The 20,037-nt window shown below is 40.2% G+C and overlaps 1 protein-coding gene and 1 long non-coding RNA gene across 2 annotated transcripts; one reads left to right on the top strand and one right to left on the bottom strand.

Moving 5' to 3' along the window:
* Positions 1-438: 438 nt before the first annotated feature.
* On the bottom strand, positions 439-11,463 carry map1lc3b (microtubule-associated protein 1 light chain 3 beta). The gene is made up of 4 exons (XM_026172952.2): positions 11,165-11,463; positions 7,913-7,968; positions 3,001-3,107; positions 439-2,356 (listed from the first exon to the last, which is right to left on the bottom strand). Exons 1-4 carry the CDS (start codon positions 11,202-11,204, stop codon positions 2,179-2,181), a joined length of 381 nt encoding a protein of 126 aa, XP_026028737.1. The 5' UTR covers positions 11,205-11,463; the 3' UTR covers positions 439-2,178.
* Positions 11,464-11,603: 140 nt separating this feature from the next.
* On the top strand, positions 11,604-15,226 carry LOC145429670 (uncharacterized). The gene is made up of 3 exons (XR_013909939.1): positions 11,604-13,817; positions 13,956-14,076; positions 14,218-15,226. It is a non-coding gene; the product is annotated as an uncharacterized LOC145429670 (long non-coding RNA).
* Positions 15,227-20,037: the final 4,811 nt, after the last annotated feature.

Here is a 20,037-nt window from a genome sequence, read left to right as displayed (position 1 = left end):
GCTGAATTACTTTTATGCAGTTATTATCAGGATGTCCTAAAAACTCCCTGAAAGGCCTTCAGTTGATCCAAAATGCTGCAGCAAGAGTACTGACAGGGACTAGAAAGAGAGGGCATACTTCTTCATTGACTCCCCGTTAAATCCAAAATCAAATATAAAATGCCTCTCCTCACATACAAGGTCTTAAATAATCAGGCCCCATCTTATCTCGTAATATTGTATCACTATATTAGGGCACTTTACTCTAAGGCTTTAGGCTTATTTGTGGTTCCTATTTGTGGTATTTAAAAGTAGAATTCTCTAAGCTGCCTAACATTTGGCATTTTTGCTGTTACTGCTATGATCCTGTCTGCTCTGGTTCAATCTAATTGATTTTCAGTGTAAAGAACTCAGAAGAGGGTTGCCCTTCAGCATTAAAACAAGCAACAGACAAGGTGATTAGTCAGTCGGGCAATCACGTATTTTATGTGCATCTTTTATACAAATCGGTGATCAGCTGTTGGACATGTAAGCACAGACGTCATTATATGGCATTCTATTGTTTAAACTACAGCATCACCTTTTAATGCTGTCCTTTCACATATGTAGCAGTAATAAAGTCAATTTAGGGTTTAATGGTCAGGAAAACAAAACAAAATACAGGAACCTTTTTTCCCTCCTTTTATTGTTTACAAAATACCAACATAAATACATAAAGGAGGCTGTGTGATATTGCTGTATGTGGATGTGTGTGAAACAGAGGAGCAGGCGGAAAGGACAATGCACACACCCACACACACAAATGCTCCACCCCTCTGTTACAAACACACAGTAGCTTAAACTATTTGTACTGCAGACAGCGAATAGTCGCAACACATCGTACAGTCAAAAAAAACAAAGCCTATTAAATAAAGGAACCAAAAAGATAAAAATACTGTGATATAAAGCAGCTAAAACTCAAATCTGTGAAAGAGTGCCGCCCTTTAAAAACCTACTGGGCAGGTGTAAATTCCTAAATTCCCCTGTAGTGACAGTGCTTGTTGTAATTCAGTGAAGTGAAACTGAACAGCAGTGACAGCTCTGGGAAAAATCAGCCCTGTGGGTTAAAGGAAAAAAAAACAAAAACCCACAGCCAGACACGATGTTCGTGAACCTGCCTGTGTTTTGCTCTCTCCAATCATTGTTTCTGCAAAAAAAAAAAAAAATGAATTTAAAAAAAAAAGAAAAAAAAAAGGATGAGGACATGGCAAACTCCTCCCCTGTTCTGCATTTTTTTTTCCTTCCAGCAACACCATCAATCCTCCAGTCACTCGTGCAATCAGACCACGCTCCTTATAGTGTGTCCAAAAATCAACTTGGTTACACTCACATCGGAACCCCTTTTATATTCAAAGTCAACAATATCTGTACACCAACAAACGAGGCATCTTTTTTTTTTTCTTTTTCTCTTTTCGGTGGACTACAATCATCTGTTTCAAGAGCAAAGCAGTTTCCTAACATCATACAGCGAGGATGCTTCAGACTACAAAATGCAGCAAGGTGTAAAAACGGCAAAGGAAGACCGTGAAGGGAATGTGACGACACGTGACGCTTAAGGATCTTCTCTTCTTAATTTTCAAATCTCTCTGGCAAAAGAAATCCCCAAGCTTTATCTTCTAACTGCAACAGAAGGCTGGCTTTGTTCATTGTCTAATGTATATATAGACACAGATAAGTGGTGAGCCTCACCACCTTTTTATGTAACATCACTACCTGAAATTTATATATACATTAACATAAATACAGCCTAGGAGACGTTTAGCCACAACACTGGAAACTGAAAATGCCATCAACATGTAAATGCCAGAGGACAGGATTTATCCAGAGAGGAAAGACTCTTATTGGCCTGAGTCGGTTACATTTTAGGTGGGGTGGGGATCTCTCTACCTAAACTCTGCTGTTTCTGGTCACCCCTTGCGGCTTTATGCTACAGACTGAGAGTGGCAGCACACAGACAAATAACCAGGACCAAAATGAGCTGACAGACGATCAGATGCTGTGTTTAGATTTAGCAGTTTGTGTCTGTGTTTTAGTTCTTACAGTTAATACTCAAAAGAATGTGACAAGAGACATGAAAGGGGGGACGGGGAAACTAAAAACTACAACTGTCCAGTCGCCGGGTCCAGTGGAAGAAGAAACTGAGGGATGAAGGAAGGTTGTTCACTGGGCAGTCGTGGCAGCGCCGAAGGTTTCCTGGGAGGCGTATACCATATAGAGGAAGCCATCTTGGTCGCGCTCTCGCTCATACACCTCAGAGATGGCGGCCGACACAGACACCATACTGTGACCGTTAACCAGCAGGAAGAAAGCCTGGTTGGAGTTTAGCTGGAGGCGCCTCCTGGTGGGGAATGAAAGACATGACAAGAGTGAGAAAAAGGGGAGACAATAGAAGAAAGTGAGAGGGAAAAAATATCCTAAGTATAAACTATGGATAGGAGAGGAATAAAATCAAGAAGTGGAAAAGAACTTGTGAAAGGAAATGAAAGAAGGGGAAGGAGAGTGAATAAAATATGAGATTGAAAGAAAGAGAAAAGGAAATGTATGGAAAAAATATGGCATCCATCTATTTATCCCTTCCTCCCTCAATCCATCCATCCATCCATATGTTTGCTAGCTCAGAAAAGTGCAACAAAGGTTTGGTATATTGAGGTCATTAAAAATACAGAACATGGAATGAGTAAGTAAGAAGAATATATATGCAAATATGTTTTGTATGTAACAAATATGCAAAACAGATGAAAGAAAGAAGAAAGGAAATTTGATGCCAGGAAAAGGGATGAAGACGTTTTTTAAAAAAAAAAAAAGGAAAAGGGAAAGCCAAAGAAAGAGGAGATGAAAGGAAATTAAAAGAAGTGAAAGTGAAGGAAAAGACAGACAAAAGAGGAGTTGGAGATATTTAAGAAAAGCAAACAAAACTGAAGAGGAGAAAATGATGAATGTAAAGGAGAGATGGTGAGGAGGGGAGAAGAGGTCAGCGTCTACCTGATGATCTTGATGAGTTCACTCATGTTGACATGGTCTGGCACCAGGAACTTGGTCTTGTCCAGTACGGGGAGCTGCTTTTCTCCTTTATATCTCTCAATGATCACCTGCAGGAGGCAAAAACTTTATCAGCAATTCATTTCTCCTCTTTTTCTTCTTTTAGCTGGTCAGCTTCCATGAATGGTGCATTTCCTGTGCCCTTTGTGTGTCTGAGACCAGTGAGATGTAATAAGGAAGCTTGAGCTGCCAATATCAGATGGAGAGGTTAAATAAAAGAACACAGCTCTCTGCCTCACAGTCGGGTCCCTGTGAATCTAAATCCACATCTACTAGATCAAGATTTGCGTTAGACTTGAAAGGGAATGCCATTGTTTTACTAAGATATGTAAGATGGGTTTCAAACCCACAGGATTAGACTCCACTTCAGAAAGAATCACAATCAGACTCTGTATTAAAGGCTGGCAAAACCCAATTTAACTCACAGTGATGTGCTGATTAAACAAAGGCTGTCAGCCTCTACTTAACGCTCTGAAGCGGCCTATAAGTTCAACGAATCAAAGCTTCTCTTAACAAAAAACAACCAATCACTGTCACTCAGGCCGCACTCACAATCTTAGTTTCCGATCACATGTTTTGTCTTAATTAGCTGTTTTAACTGATGGAGCGCAACTACAAGGGAAAACAAGAATGCAAATCCAGCCCAGTTCGGGTGACAATGATGATGAATGACTGGATAGCTGTGGAGAACTAATATAGCAGTGGGGTTGTGTTTTTTTAGCACAACTTTCCTCGTTTGTTACGCAAATATTTAAGACACTTCTCTGTGTTTAACGTGTCTTATTCAAAATGTAGACACTGTTCTTTCTTTCTTTTTTTAGAGCCTGCCTAGCAGCAGGCATTACTCCCTCTTTCCACTTTAGGAAAGCTGCTAATTCTAACATGTCTCACTGTGAGCAGAACACAAACAATGTTCTGTTGTCGGCTGCAGGAGTGAACAAGATGTTTCATGCACTCGCGTTTCAGGAAATGAAAAACCAATATTATGGTGTTATTGTGTGTTATTGTTCAGTGTTGCTTAAATATACCGAGGCAACACCGCACTGTCTGATGGTACATGGTTTAAAACCACAAATAGTCCAGTGCAAATCTTCTTGTGTCCTTTGTTGGATTCTGATTGAAACCTGGTTGAACTTCTGGTTTTTGTTACAAACCAACAGCTCTTACGAGGTTAAGGCTATACTAGAGCTTATATAGTTAAGGTTATAGTACATAACCAACTTTGCCATATTTCTCCTGGGTCAGCTAACCAATCAGAGCGAATGTATTTGCGAAGGAAAACCCTTCAAAAAGTTATGGCATTTAGTAATGATCACATTGGTACTAATGAAGCCATGCATCACAGCACTGAAGGTTTGTAGACTCTACCCCGCGGAGGCCCCTGTGACAACGCAAACATCTGATGAACTGCGACCTGACGTTACACAACATTAGCGGACTGTGTGATAGAACAGGCGTCAGCTACACAAAATTCTTGCAACTGAGTGAGTGTCCTACATGCTCGACCCACCCAGTGCAACCCACAGAAGTCCATGAGTGTGTGAGAGGCTGCCTGGGTCTGAGTGACCTACATTTTATCATCACATGAACACAAATTGTGTGAATGCTTGCGTGCCCTTCGATAAGTTGTGAGTGTGCAGACGCTGCACTACAAGGGCACCAAGTGCAAACTGGAAAACAGTCTAATGAGAACAATTACTTGTCTGTATGCATGTCCAGAAGTGAGTATAATACCAGCATGATGATCACCTGTTGACAAAGGGAAACTTCAGATTTACAGTCCAGACCACAGCACTAAGGGGTTCTAGCACTAATCCAGTGAGACCTGCTGACCCAGAGCTTCCTCAGCTTTCGCTTGGCATGCTAATGCATTTCATCTGGGCAGAAAAGCAGCGGCCTCAGTAAACCTCTTCACCATTTCTGCTGAAAGTGCCACAAGACAATGACAAGGCTGCTTTCACAGGCCAGTGATGTGTAGACTGACTTTAGTGTTTGAATTAAGTTAAAAGGTTAGAGCAGCTGTTTAGTTCAGAAATCCTAATTTTATATTTTATTAGTAAGTACAAGATAAAGACATTCTAATATTTAAGCCTCACAGATGAGAAAATGTACTGTTTTTCTTTCTCCAGACTTTCAATATTGTCGTGTTAGGGGCTGTTTATCAAGCAATGCAAGTGAAAATGAAGCTGCAATCAGTTTTGGACATTGGAAATTGGTTTGCTGTTTTGTTTCAAAGTAATTGGTTCATATATTATTTCAGATAACAAAATACTATTTGTCTGCTTCCACACAGACCATGAATATTTGATAATTTTTTAAAGAGCATTTCATTATTATTTTTAGCCAATGTCATCCATGATTGATTTACTAGTGCACAACTTCTTCAGTCTTTAAAAGTTTACTGTGCAGCTGGCTGACTGGCCAGAGCTCATTCGGTTGCTTTCCCAGAGAGGATTTCATCCCACAGTTGAACCTGCTCCTGCTTGCACAAAGTACCTGGTAATTCAAATATTTGCACAGAAGAAACTTATAATTTAAAATTGTCTGCAGGCAGCATGTCTGTGTGGGCTCTCAATCACCCAGGTCGTGGCAGTTTCAAGTGCTTGAAAAGATAATAAGTGGGTTCTTTATGTTTATGAAGACATTTTACAATTTTTTAATTTAATTCAACTTTATTTATTTAGCGCCAAATCACAACAGCAGTTGCCTCAAGGCGCTTTATATTGCATGGTAAAGATCCTACAATAACACAGAGGAAACCTCAGCAATCAGATAAGCTCCTATAAGCAAGCAATTGATAGTGGAAAGTAAAAACTCCCCTTTAACAGGGCGAAACCTCAACATGCGCAGGGAGGAGCAAAGTCCAAAAAGCGCCTTCAGTTCTAAAACAACCAAACCCAACAATCACTCCACAAATGCATGACACAGAGCAGGTAGGAGGCCACCTCAACAGGACAGCACTCTGCTGTACACCTGCACCTGAGAGGACACTCTTTTGAGGATCCCAAAAGTCATATCTTGGCCTGAAAAGACAGATGGGACTCAGTAGAATTCTACACTCTGTTTTCCATTTACACATATGTTTGCACATTTCAATAAATCACTTAGGACTGCACGATTTTGCATAGAATGAGAATCACGATTTTTTGGCTTAGAATTGAGATCACGATTCTCTAACGATTTTCTTTTCCAATATAAATATTTATTGCACTTATTAACTGCACATCAACTTCGTAACAGTTGAAACTGAACATCAAAACAACAAATGTCTCACGTTTTGTGGTTGCCGCAAAATGTTGTACTGCTTGAAATTCCGTCTCCACCGTTGCTCGACGCTGCGTGTATAGAGCAGGTAGTGCAACAATAGAAAAATAGTTGCGGGACGGCACTGTGTAGCGTTTGTCTAGGGTGTTGATCATTTTCCTAAATCCCTGGTTTTGCACAGTGTTGATGGGAGCCATATCTTTGGTCAGGTGATAATAGCCTCCGTAATTTCTTTGTGCCTGCGGGAGTTCGGCGTGTATAGGGTATGAGGTTTCCGTTATTGATGTTTGGGTGGTTGACCGGGACGGATTTTCTCCTGTCACGTGCTCTCCGTTGTTTTTCCCTGCTAATTTCAATCAATCAATCAATCAAAGCTTTATTCGTCACATGCAGGTTGCCCTGCAGTGAAATAGGACCCCCCCCCGACCTTACACATATAGCACAAACATTACATGGGGATACAGGTCAGAGATTGGTAGAATCAGAACAAAACATTGAAATGTACACTACACTGGGGAAAGTACAAGAGGAAAAAAAGAGACCCCTACTCATGCTATGCTTCCATGGTAGGACAGCATGAGAACAGGAAACAAAAAAAAATTTTAGCATCACACGGCACAGCTTCTGTATCACGTGGTATAAGGCTCCGCCCTTGTCATTTGTTGAGCAGGAAGAGTGAGCGCTTGTTTTCATGCAGATTACGTCCCGGATCAAAATGCGGTACAATCGTCGTTGTCTTTTTTTTTTTTTTTTTAAATCGTTGTCATTTGGAAATGAGATCGCACATAAGTATGAATCGAGATCGCGATTTTCTAATGATTAATCGTGCAGCCCTAAAATCACTGAACACATTTCCCTTTTCCCAGCAAAACATAAAGAAATGTGGCGAAAGAGTGATGCGAGACTACTATATCACCTGAAGTATTTAGACATGTGCTGACCCCTGTGTATTGTGAAAGCAGGACACTACTGAGTCTGACCCTAATGTGAAAGCTATTAGCAGTCTGCCTCTCCACCTCCTTCAGGCTCCACTGTGGCTGTCTGGGTGGAGTTACATTACAGTGACACAGCACATCTGCCTCTGGTCTCATACTTACTGTGACACGGCAGTTTATAACCCCGGGGAGCACACAGGAAGCGTGCACAAACACACAGACGAGAAGAGCCCTTACATGAAACGACAGGTGCAAAGCTGTGCTGATACTCTATCTCACTGATAAAATGAGCAGGTGAAACACGAGGTGTGCATTTGTTTATTGGTGGTTGCTAAGAGGTGCTGGCCACTTACATGGTAATGCAGCTGCACCCACTTTTAACACAACATTCCAGAAAAAAAACAGCTGCTACATCACAACTGCTAAAATGATAAATGCATCTCCAACAGAGTCGACTGGAAAATCCCATCGAGGAACAGAAAGCTCTTTCAGACAAAAGACATTTAATCAGTCGCTGTGAGCTACAACCAGGAAATATGCGGTAACATTTTCTACTGCGGAAAGTTCCTGTGTGCTGCTTTGCACATCACACTTGTCCACAACCACACCAACATCACTGTCAGCTTCAGACATTTTAAACATGTACTTGAACTCACAGGTATCTTGTTGGGGTGCTGCTCCCGGATCAGTCTGACATCTTCTACTCGCTGTTCTGTGGAGCAGAAAAAAGGTCAGTGGGCATCAACCGGAATGAGCTGATAAAAGACAAACACGGTCAATGACAAATAAGGCAAAAAGAAGAAAAAAGCTGGCAGCAAATCCTATCCTATTTGCATGCTGTTTGTTTTACATATCCCTATCTGCACAATAATATCTTTGGTTCTCGTATCAGGTGACTGTGACTGTTTTTACAACCTGTGGTTCAACAGGTTTGCGAGGTGATGCACATCAGACCAAACAATGTCACAGCTGTAAGTGGCTGCCTACTAATTTCTGAAACAGATTAAAAAAGCGTCCCGTTAAACATTTATAACACCGGTAAGCTTTATGTACTAGACAGATCTATAGTTTAGAATATGTCTTCTCTCATTTGGTACAAGCTGTTTTAGGAATCCTTACTGGCTGTCCTAAACAAAGAGGGCAGCAGGTGGGTGCTGTTGCTGAGCATATTATCTGATACCTGCTCTTACTGACATCATACATAGCCAAGAGCAGAAAAAAAATGTCTGAAACAGAGTGCGTTTTCAGAGCACAGGGTAAACTTGTACACACGTGCCTCAAAGTTGAAAGTTTAGTCACGTTCAGTATGAGCAACCACTATTTTAACAGTGCATACATGTAAGAACATAACGAAAACCATAATAGGTCCAATTCAATTAAAAAGAAAAAGTAGGATTAGAGACATGGAGCACAGAATCACACGGGAACAAACTGCTTACTGGGGTAAAGCGCTCGAGTGAAAACAAGATGGGCTTTTCTAAAATCCACTCATGGTGCAACAGCATTGTTCTGCAGTGATTAGCAGATCATTAGGCAAAAAATTATGATCCACTTATTATCTATTCAAAGTCTGCACTGATTACTGGGATTGCAAATCTTGTGTGCGTTTATGGGACATGTGCATTCTAGTTCCTTGGAAATCTTGGCTGAAAGCAGAACTAATAATTGGGTTTTTTCTTCACAGTGATAACCCAAAGACTGGATTGAAATTCTACTATTAATTGGTCTGTTTATTAGCAATGGTTAGCAGATATGCATGTCATTGCACTGCACCTGTACAGCTTATAGATACAGCTGCTAACCAAGCTTGTTGGCGTCAGCTGGTCATCTAATGCTTTTGACTCCAGAAAACAGGGATAAAAATTAGTCCAAAACCAACAGGTGGCAACATAATTTTTGTACACACAGTCTACAACCAGCACATATGACCAAAAATATCACCTTCTACTTGCAGCAGCACTACCTACTTGAACTAAACATCAGATTTTGGACCTTGAATTACCTGAATGGAGTCGAGTAGAGACAATTAAAAAAAAACCTGAAGCTTTTAGTCTCTGGTGTCCCTGTGACCCACCGCTGAAAGAAGTTGTTGTTCAGAAAACTGTGCGGCCACTGTAAGACTGTCTAACTAAATTAACTGATTAACATGCTGCGGCCAAAACACAAATGTTTATTTTCATGCTAAAACTGAAAAAAAAAAATTCTATTATTACATTTTTCCATAACTGCGTTTCAATCAGAAACAAGGAAGTTCTGCATGCGTCAGTCTCTCATGACCAGACCAATAGGGGGAGAGAAAAACCAACTAAATGGGAAGCAAATGACTTTGAGGTTAAAAGGATGTGCTTTTTAAATACATCTTTGTTATGTAATATTGGGAATTCGTCAGTTACCTCAAGGGGACACTGGGAAACTCCCTTTAAGTTCCTGAGTCATTCTATGACAAGCCTAGTAACTACGTAACGGATCATTTATGTTAAAAAACAAAACTAAACACATGGGGCTAGATTATTCTGTCCACAGAGGACAGTAACACAAAGATTAGATAAAAGGCAACATGACTACCAGCTAGTGACCCTTATCACTGAGTAAACATTCATGTATACACACAAAACTGTTTCTGAAATGGCAATATTACAAAAATTTTCACATGACCACGTTAACCAGTAGTTTTTGGACCAGACTTGTTGGACTGTCACAGCTTCATGCCAACTTTAACATCATCATATGTACACATAACACGTTTGTCAGAGCAGGCTGGAACGCACACGCTTTGTTTGTGTATATTTAGACCAATAACATGAAGCACATGCATGTTTAGTCATGCTGGGAAACATACTTCTAACGTTGAAGGCAGCAAGTACACATCTTTGTTTATTAGGTAGTAATTATGATACGGACATAAGTTAAAAAGTTATCTACTTTTATAACGTCACTCTTTGGTATCATTATTATTTTATTTAAATATTAAATACATTCATCCAAATTTCATCTTTTCATTGAGATAAAAATGCTATTTTTAAATCAAATTTGAATAATTCGTATGATTTGAAAAGATGTTCAAAATTCTAGCAGCAAAACTAACTACACCAAACAAAAACTAGAACGACAACACTAAAAAAAGTTCCATATTTTTAAGTTCTGGCCATCAAGTCTGTTGAACTTAGTTTATGATTTTCATCGTTTTGTTACAAGCAGCAAACCCAATAAACAGGATAAGAATGTTAAATAATCGTTGCGTTATGGAAACTCGGCAGTGAGTTTGCAGGCCTTACATTTAGCTCTGTTGGCTGGGAAACACAAGTGAAAGTATCCTCTGCATCGAGGCTATATGGCCTGTGCACCAAAACCAAAAAAGAAAAACAGGAAGAAAGAAAATAAAGAAGGACACGTAAACTCCACGTGTTCAGTTGCAGTTTTACATTTTCTCCTCTTTTAAACTCTTTTCTTTTCCTCCACAAACTGTCCCATCCCCCAATCCTGCAGCTCTCCTCTCTCTGCCCTGCGTTTCGACACCACTTTGTTTTCCTCGCACTGCTCTCGCACAAGTAAACATTACAGAGACACGAGCCAGCAGCTCACAGCCTCATCATATTCGTCTACATCTAAAGCTCAAAGTCCACGAGTGGAAGCAACTGTCTTTCATCTATAAGTTAAAAGGAGCACATGCCCAACGAGGAGGCTGATTCTGTTAATCAGCAGCAGCAGAAAGTAGAAGCAGCCTGACAAAATGTAGGCTGATACTCGGCACGGGGATAACAACTAACCCCCACCTGGCCTGTGCACGCCAACGCTGTGATTCACTTTTGGGCAGTTCAGAGGACAATTCGGGGCACAACCGAAAACCCACGACCCAAGGCGGAAAAGCAGAGCGAGACATGTTAAAATTAGGAAACTGTAAGACCTACCGAATGTCCTTCTTTGTTTGAAGGTTTTTTCTGAAGGCATGTTGCACCAAAGTCGGTCAGCTGGCAGTAGGTGAAGGCGGAGGTAGTGTCTGTTTCGAAGCAGCGATATAAAAGCTAAAAACAACGTATTAAACTATCCGTGTCCGCGGTGCAGGCAGCTTCTTGGCGACACACCAACGCATAGAGATGAGCTCCTAGCTGGTTTGATGTCGTCGCTTCCTTCCTCTGCCTCTGTTTTTGTCAGCGCGAGCTGGAGCAAGCAAAACAAACCAGTCACATGACCCATGACGTCACGCACCACCCCTCTCCTCTCCTCTGCCTCCTCTTTTTAATTTATTTTTTCTTCCCCCTAACGGCCACTGTCTCCACACGGACGATATTTAAAATTGAACCAACCTATTAAAAAATATGTATGATTTAATTAAAAAAATACGCTTATTTGATCAAAAAATAAAATAAAATAAAATGTTTAAATGTTTATGGAAAGAAAACATTGTTAAAATGGCCACAAATTTAATTTGTATATCAACAGTTTATCTTCAGTTTCAGAAATCTGACCATTTTCGCTTTACAAAAAAATTAACATAATAATAATAATAATAATAATAATAAGATTTTTAACAGGGGGCAGCCCATCGGAAGAAAGCTGGATTAGGGGGCTAAAACAGCCCCATTCAGACAGTCGACGACCTTTCTTTTATATTGGGCCCTTGAGGCCAGTATAAAAGAAAAAGAATGCAAGTGTACGCTACTCCAATGGAGTATAGAGCAGGAAATGAGCAGAATAGGTCCTCTTTATCTGGTGTTAATGACCATACTTCTTGAACACTTCTGCTCTGTGAAGCATCCTTCACAATGATGCCATTCTAGTCCACACACCTCAGCAGGTCCAAATATTTACATACCAAAAGCTTGAAGTGCTGTAGAATTGACTTTTGAAGGACTTCATAGCATTGTACATAAAAGCCACTGAAGTTACTGAGAGTTGTGGGGACTTCTTAAGCATGGATCTTTTTCAGCCTCAGAGAGAGGTCAAAAACATGGAACTGTATAGGAAAGCTGGATTTGATGAGTATATGGCATATAGAGGAGCAGTCTATAAAAGGAACATAGGAGAAATGAGTGGAGGTGCCCTCCTGCTTCTGGGAAGTATTTCAGTGTTGTTGTTGAGGGACTGGGGGAGTGTTGGTGGGAGGAGACGGCCATTCATGGCCTTGTAGTGCTGGAGAAAGGTATTCTAAGGAGGGACACTAGAAACCACAAGGCTGGTTCAGTCTTTTAACAACCCTGTTGAAAAACTGGTTTACCTGCTCCTCCTCCTTTTTTTCTCATACCAGTAATGCTTTGTCTGATCTCTTTTAAGTAGTTGATCCATAGCATTTATTTAAAAGAATTAAGGGAGCACGTGCTGATTTATAAGTGAAGTAAAATCCACATAAATTATTCAGTAATCCACAGTAATTATACAGAACACATGCAGCAAACACGAGACAAGAAAGAAAAAGAATACCTCTTTAGAAAAATCACCATAACATTAACTGATGAATCGTATGTATCCCTGCCACACGCATGCAATGTTATCATCTCAGTCAGCAGCTGCACCTCTGCAGCCTTTTCTTTGGTACTGTACACTAACAAGCATGTTGTAACTGTGGAGGAGCCAAAATAGGAGAAACATTAGGAATTTTTCAGAAAGTGTTAAATTTTTTGGTTCCATGTTACACAAAAGGAACGAGTGCAAACAGATGTAATGGAGTTTTTACTTATTGTAAAGACTACAAATAGATTTTCCACCACTGCTTTAATAGCCACAACATTTAGTGCCATCTTGTGGTTAAAACACATCAAATCAGCCAAATCATATGAACAACAAAATTTCCAACACATATAATACTTTATTCAGTTGTTGTAGTGATGGTGTATTATTATGTATCTGTTGTGTTATAAACCCACAGCCCCTGTAAACAGTGTGTACTAAACTGACACCATACTACAGACTGAAGGGCGAGCATAACCATAAAAGATTTTGAAAACTAAATATAAGGAAGAGAAAATGTGATTGCTACAGGCAAAAAAAACAGATATGAAAAAAACAACAAAGAGACAAAACAAAATCATAAAAGCACAAAAATAATTCAGTCAATCACTTTTCAGTTGAAAACGTCCCTAAATATATTTGACTGATGGGTTTTCCTGATGAGGCCACATGTCTGTGCCCAGGCGCCAATTACCTGATTGTCACTGTTAGTATGTATTGATGCCAAACCTAACCTGGATGAAGAAGCCATTATGTTAAGGTTACATTTTCAGCCTCTAGCAGTAGGATCGTGTTTAGCTGTTTTTGTGGGTTTTACAAAAGCTGCTGCCACAATTGTGAGACGAGGACATACATGAAGATGTCAGATCCACGAAGTAACAACAGGTCATTTTGCGTGCAGTGAAGTGATTTGATAGTTAATGTTAGGAGCGCCTATAAATGCAGTGCTTGGGTAAAAGTACCCGATTACTTACCGAGGAGATCAAGAAGAAGCTGCAGGTGTTATTTTTGTCCAGCAGGTGGAGAACTCTGATCACCTGTTGCTGATTGTAACGTGAAAGCGAACAGCGCTGGATTCACGGATATCGACGCTCTGTATTTCCAGCTGAATCTGAAGTGAATACACTCAGTTTTCCTTTTACTGTAATAATATAAATCTTATATCGGAAGAGCCCTCCGCTACTTTTTATGCCATATTATCACAAGCATGAAGGCGTACATATTAAGAGGTTGTTTCTTATCTTTCTTTCCCAGTTCAGAGGATTACAGCTTATCCACAAAGTACCTCCCAGTACTTTATATTTTTAGGTCGACCATACTGCGAAACCTTCCCTGCGGACTTCCACCTGAAACCCCCCAACCGTTGCTCAGTCAGGTGTGTTTGTGTTATAGGGATGAAGACAAATCAGTGTTTGTGTATGTGTACGTGTTGGCACCCAACTGGGTGTGTCTGGGCCAGAAATGAAGTCAGTTAGAAATGATCTCCTACAGTCAAGCTGTGTATTTGTCTCAGCAGGGTGCCGGGCCTGAGGACTGTGTGTGAGGCATCCACCTCTCTCTGTGCACGTCAGAGACGGCTGTAGCGCATGAAGGTGTGTGTGAGCACACATCTACGAGCCGGGGGACACCCCGACCCTTCAATCAAGTATTAGCTGTCAATATTTGGACCTCCTTCCTGCTCCCCCCGCTCATTAGGTGGTGGTGGTGTGATTTCATGCTTCTCACCAGGAGGCCTTCGCAAAGTCTCAGTCTGCTGTACAGACGGATAAAGTGCTAATTTGTGTGATATGAAATGTTGACACTGTTATAGTGTTATATGTTACAAGGAGGGACAATATGAGTGTGGTCAATAACATGACAGATGAAGGATATGAAAGGTGCAAAGGCAGAGGTTGTGTGGTGGGCTCTAAACCTCATTGATTTACTATATTAATTCAGAAAGATAAGCACAGACAGTAGAGACAGCCAGTTTCAAGAAGAACTGTCGGTTCACATTATCTATCTATCTATGTATGTATGATTATTTAGAGAAACCAGAACATTGTTACCACCTTATTTGCAAGTTATAGTTCTTTAAAAGAAGGAAAACATGGCTATGTAAGAGACTAAAACAGTAATACAGTTGAGAAATGCAGCAGTCATCTGCAGTGTAATAAAACTGTGGCCCTTCTCTCATCATTGGGCATTCAGTCTGCTCTTTATATGTCACAGGATAATGAAATCCCCTCCTGGTAAATCTGTTCTGACCTTTTTTCCCCCACTCACCTAGTATCCATATGATTATCTGTTCTTTTCTTCACCAGCCCGCTGATGTTTTTCACCAGTCTGTAGTAAACTTGAGCCCCACGTTCAAGTGGCTGCCTCCTTTGTTTTTTGGCATTCAAGCTTTTCAGTGGAACACAGCATCAGGAAATTCTGTCCAGGTTTCAGACTGTGGACGTGGTCATTAGATATATGGTGTGTGAAACAGAACAAGAACACTTATATAAATAAAATTAAATGCAAGTTGTGTCATAATCACATCTGATGTCTAAAGTTTGAAGTTGAGCTCATTTGAGAGGCTCCATAATTAATCAAAAAGAATATTTTATTTTATATATTTGAAATTGATATCTGTCCACTAATCAATAAAAAAGTAGAGAAAATTATTCCTGAACCCAACTCAGTACTTCCAAGTTTGACCCCAAATTACAAAAATTATCTATCTATATTTATTTATTAACTTTAAAATAAATTATCCATAAGACAGAAAATATGATATTTCTTCAGCAGATCTCCAAGCCCATTAAAATATCTATCAGGTTATAGAACATACAAATAATATGAGTCCACTGCGTCCTTCACATTACAAGCTAACTCCTGATAAATTTTCACACAGTCCCTTAAATAACATGTCTAAACGTAAACTTTACAGCCTCTTGCTATTGCTAATTATTAGCCTGTCAATGTGCACCATGGTGACTTTGCTCAGAAAGGTGCAACAAACAGACTTGTACTTCACACAGTGCTGTTCATATTATAGTTATGACTCAGAAACACTAACAGACTTTGAATGTGCTCAGTAAGTACAGGGAGTGCAGAATTATTAGGCAAATGAGTATTTTGTCCACATCATCCTCTTCATGCATGTTGTCTTACTCCAAGCTGTATAGGCTCGAAAGCCTACTACCAATTAAGCATATTAGGTGATGTGCATCTCTGTAATGAGAAGGGGTGTGGTCTAATGACATCAACACCTTATATCAGGTGTGCATAATTATTAGGCAACGTCCATTCCTTTGGCAAAATGAGTCAAAAGAAGGACTTGACAGGCACAGAAAAGTCAAAAATAGTGAGACATCTTGCAGAGGGATGCAGCAGTCTCAAAATTGCAAAGCTTCTGAAGCGTGATCATCGAACAATCAAGCGTTTCATTCAAAATAGTCAACAGGGTCGCAAGAAGCGTGTGGAAAAACCAAGGCACAAAATAACTGCCCATGAACTGAGAAAAGTCGAGCGTGCAGCTGCCAAGATGCCACTTGCCACCAGTTCGGCCATATTTCAGAGCTGCAACATCACTGGAGTGCCCAAAAGCACAAGGTGTGCAATACTCAGAGACATGGCCAAGGTAAGAAAGGCTGAAAGACGACCACCACTGAACAAGACACACAAGCTGAAACGTCAAGACTGGGCCAAGAAATATCTCAAGACTGGTTTTTCTAAGGTTTTATGGACTGATGAAATGAGAGTGAGTCTTGATGGGCCAGATGGATGGGCCCGTGGCTGGATTGGTAAAGGGCAGAGAGCTCCAGTCCGACTCAGACGCCAGCAAGGTGGAGGTGGAGTACTGGTTTGGGCTGGTATCATCAAAGATGAGCTTGTGGGGCCTTTTCGGGTTGAGGATGGAGTCAAGCTCAACTCCCAGTCCTACTGCCAGTTTCTGGAAGACACCTTCTTCAAGCAGTGGTACAGGAAGAAGTCTGCATCCTTCAAGAAAAACATGATTTTCATGCAGGACAATGCTCCATCACACGCGTCCAAGTACTCCACAGCGTGGCTGGCAAGAAAGGGTATAAAAGAAGAAAAACTAATGACATGGCCTCCTTGTTCACCTGATCTGAACCCCATTGAGAACCTGTGGTCCATCATCAAATGTGAGATTTACAAGGAGGGGAAACAGTACACCTCTCTGAACAGTGTCTGGGAGGCTGTGGTTGCTGCTGCACGCAATGTTGATGGTGAACAGATCAAAACACTGACAGAACCCATGGATGGCAGGCTTTTGAGTGTCCTTGCAAAGAAAGGTGGCTATATTGGTCGCTGATTTGTTTTTGTTTTGTTTTTGAATGTCAGAAATGTATATTTGTGAATGTGGAGATGTTATATTGGTTTCACTGGTAAAAAATAAATAATTGAAATGGGTATATATTTGTTTTTTGTTAAGCTGCCTAATAATTATGCACAGTAATAGTCACCTGCACACACAGATATCCCCCTAAAATAGCTAAAAATAAAAACTACTTCCAAAAACATTCAGCTTTGATATTAATGAGTTTTTTGGGTTCATTGAGAACATGGTTGTTGTTCAATAATAAAATTATTCCTCAAAAATACAACTTGCCTAATAATTCTGCACTCCCTGTATGTCCTTACTGCTTCTATAGGAATTAAGAGGGTAAATATATTAACTAATTATAAGCAAGTATCACCAACTCTGTAAAAGCAGAACTTTTGGCACTTTTCTGGTCTGGATCATTTAGTTGTGAGTTAACACAATGTCACAACCTGGGAGTGGATGTCCCAGCAAATTCACCTCAACACCAGATTGTGCAATACTCCCAGAAAGTGTAACAAACAAACAACAACAAAAAACATGTAAATTTAAAATTACGGGCCTCAGAACATGTTAAATGTTAATGTTCATGACATTACAATTAAACAATAAAGGAACAAGGACGGCATGTTTGGAAAGGCTACCAGGAGAAAGCCTCTCTGAAAAGCAATAGTTCGGTTTACAAAGTTGCAACTGATCAAACCACAAAACGTCTGGAACAATGTCCTTTGGAAAGATGAGAGCAAAGTGGAGATGTTTGGCCCCAGAATATGGTCATCGAGTCATTGCAGTCATTGAGTCGACCATGAACTCCTCTGAATACGAAAAGTATTCCTGAGAAATGTGAAGCAACTTGTCTGACAGCTAAAGTTTGGCCCAAATTGGAGGACAATGATCTCAAGCAAGCAGAAGGACTGAAAAGTAAAAAAAATCGAGGTGTTGCAATGGCCCAGTTAAAAGTCCAGACTTCAACCTGATTGAAATGTTGCAGAACCTTAAGAGAGCTGTGCATAAATAAATTCCCACAAACATCAATGAATCAAATCAACGCTGTAAAGAAATTCCCTCACAACCAAGTGAAAGGCTGATAGTAATACAGAAAACAATTACTTCAAGTTATTGCTGTTAAAGGTGGTTCCTCAAGCTACTGAATCATGGTGTGTATGGTGTGTACTTAGTTTTTCACAGGACTGCATAGAGACCTGTGAAGAGTTTATTTTTCACATGCCTGTATGATATGTGCAGTGAGCTATGTTCTCTTTGACTAACAGCCTCCCGGGCTGAAACAGGACCAGACACCATATCCATCTTTTCTCATGCACCAATTATCTCATTCCTCCTCTACATGTCAGTTACATTTTTGCAGTTCTCTAAACCAGCTGTGCATATGTGAAAGTCCCCACACTTGTAGTTCACAGCTTTTTTCCCTGTCCTGTCAAAAAAAGAAGGAAAAAAAAGAAAATCCAGCATCCAATTGCCACTTGTCAGATTTCAGATTTAATCTTTGGAAGTTAAACTAACTCTATCCTTTTAGTTAATTATTTACCATTTAGCCATCAATCTGTCCAATGCTGTATTAATTATTATAAGCGAACTATTTGAACCATTTGTTAAAATCTTTTTAGTTTTAACAATGTATCCATTTTTTTTATTTTAAGATAAATATCTCACCATTTATTAATATATTACCTGCTGTTGCTGTTCTTCTCATTTATCCACCAGTAGTATAGACATTTAGGGATTGAGTGTGGAAGGAGGTGTACAGTCCTAAAACATTTAATGAATTGGAAGCACCAATTTTGACCACAAGCAAAGTGGAGAACTTTGTATGACGATTACAAGCATATCTCTGGTTTGGCCTCAAATCTACCTGAGCTATTAACTCCTATTTGCTCTTAGGTGCAACATTTTTAATAGTTATCAAAGTTTGTAAGTTATACTGGGGGCTTATTTTGCATATTGAACTTTGGAATCCGTCGTTGTGTACAGTCAGGCATCTTCAAAATGTGTTTTAAACTTCAAGTTTTCATTCACACTTGAGTCCTGTGAAGACATGAGGCTGGTCCAGTTCAGTTTGAGGTGCAAAACGTGGTTTAAGGGCAGCATCAGGGTTACATCACGAGTTAGAAACAAAAAAAAGAACGTACTCTGGAGTGATGGAAACACATCTCTGTGCATGAATTTCCTAATGCTTTCATAACATCCCAAAGCGCACACAGCTTGAATCATTTTTGCTTTGATGATGAGCTAACAAAATAACATCACCTCAAAACAAAAAATGTAGAGAATCTGGTCGTCGTGCATCTGTGACTGCTGTGAACCACACTGAACATGGAGTGAAGGGCTCAGATTAAACAACAGAGTAACGCACAGTGCTGCACCAGCCTGCACATTTTCACTGGGTTCTGCTGTCCGAAACATTAAATGCAGCTGTGTGCAGTTAGATCTGTGAAGACTAGTGCTGCAACAGGAAACACTTAGGATTGTGGCCTTTTCTGGATTACATTGGTTGCGCTGTTGCCTAGACAACAGTAATTAGAAAAGACTAGGTTACCAAGCAGAGAGCGGTTATGTTTCCTTAGCAACCAAGGTCAGGGAGAAGGCTCTGTGTTTACCTGATTCTGAGGAAGGAGACAGATACAACACATCTGTCATTGTAGTAAGTACTGGGAGGCGTCAGATTCATGCAGTCATCTATTTTCCCTGCTTGCACTGAAGACTGTAACTTTAGCACCACAGTAACCTGACTGCTTTTTAATTCATCTGTGCAGAAAATAGAGCTTGCGTCAATTTCCAGCCTAACTGTCAGTGCAAGCTTTAAAACACACGGAGAATACGAGGGGGAAGGAATCTGTTAGGAGAGCTGAGGAGAGCACACATTGTGTCCTCCTATATGTAGGCCTGTGTGTGCCCGCTGCGTGCTCTTCCTGTAATTAGTTGATTATCACAGCTTGTCGTCACACACAAGCTTACACAAACACGCTATAATGACAATGACATAACACAGCCTCCTTAAGTATCAGT

This window comes from Astatotilapia calliptera, chromosome 7 (assembly GCF_964374335.1).
Source record: "Astatotilapia calliptera chromosome 7, fAstCal68.1, whole genome shotgun sequence".
NCBI lineage: Eukaryota > Metazoa > Chordata > Actinopteri > Cichliformes > Cichlidae > Astatotilapia > Astatotilapia calliptera.
This window is presented reverse-complemented; position numbering and strand designations above follow the sequence as displayed.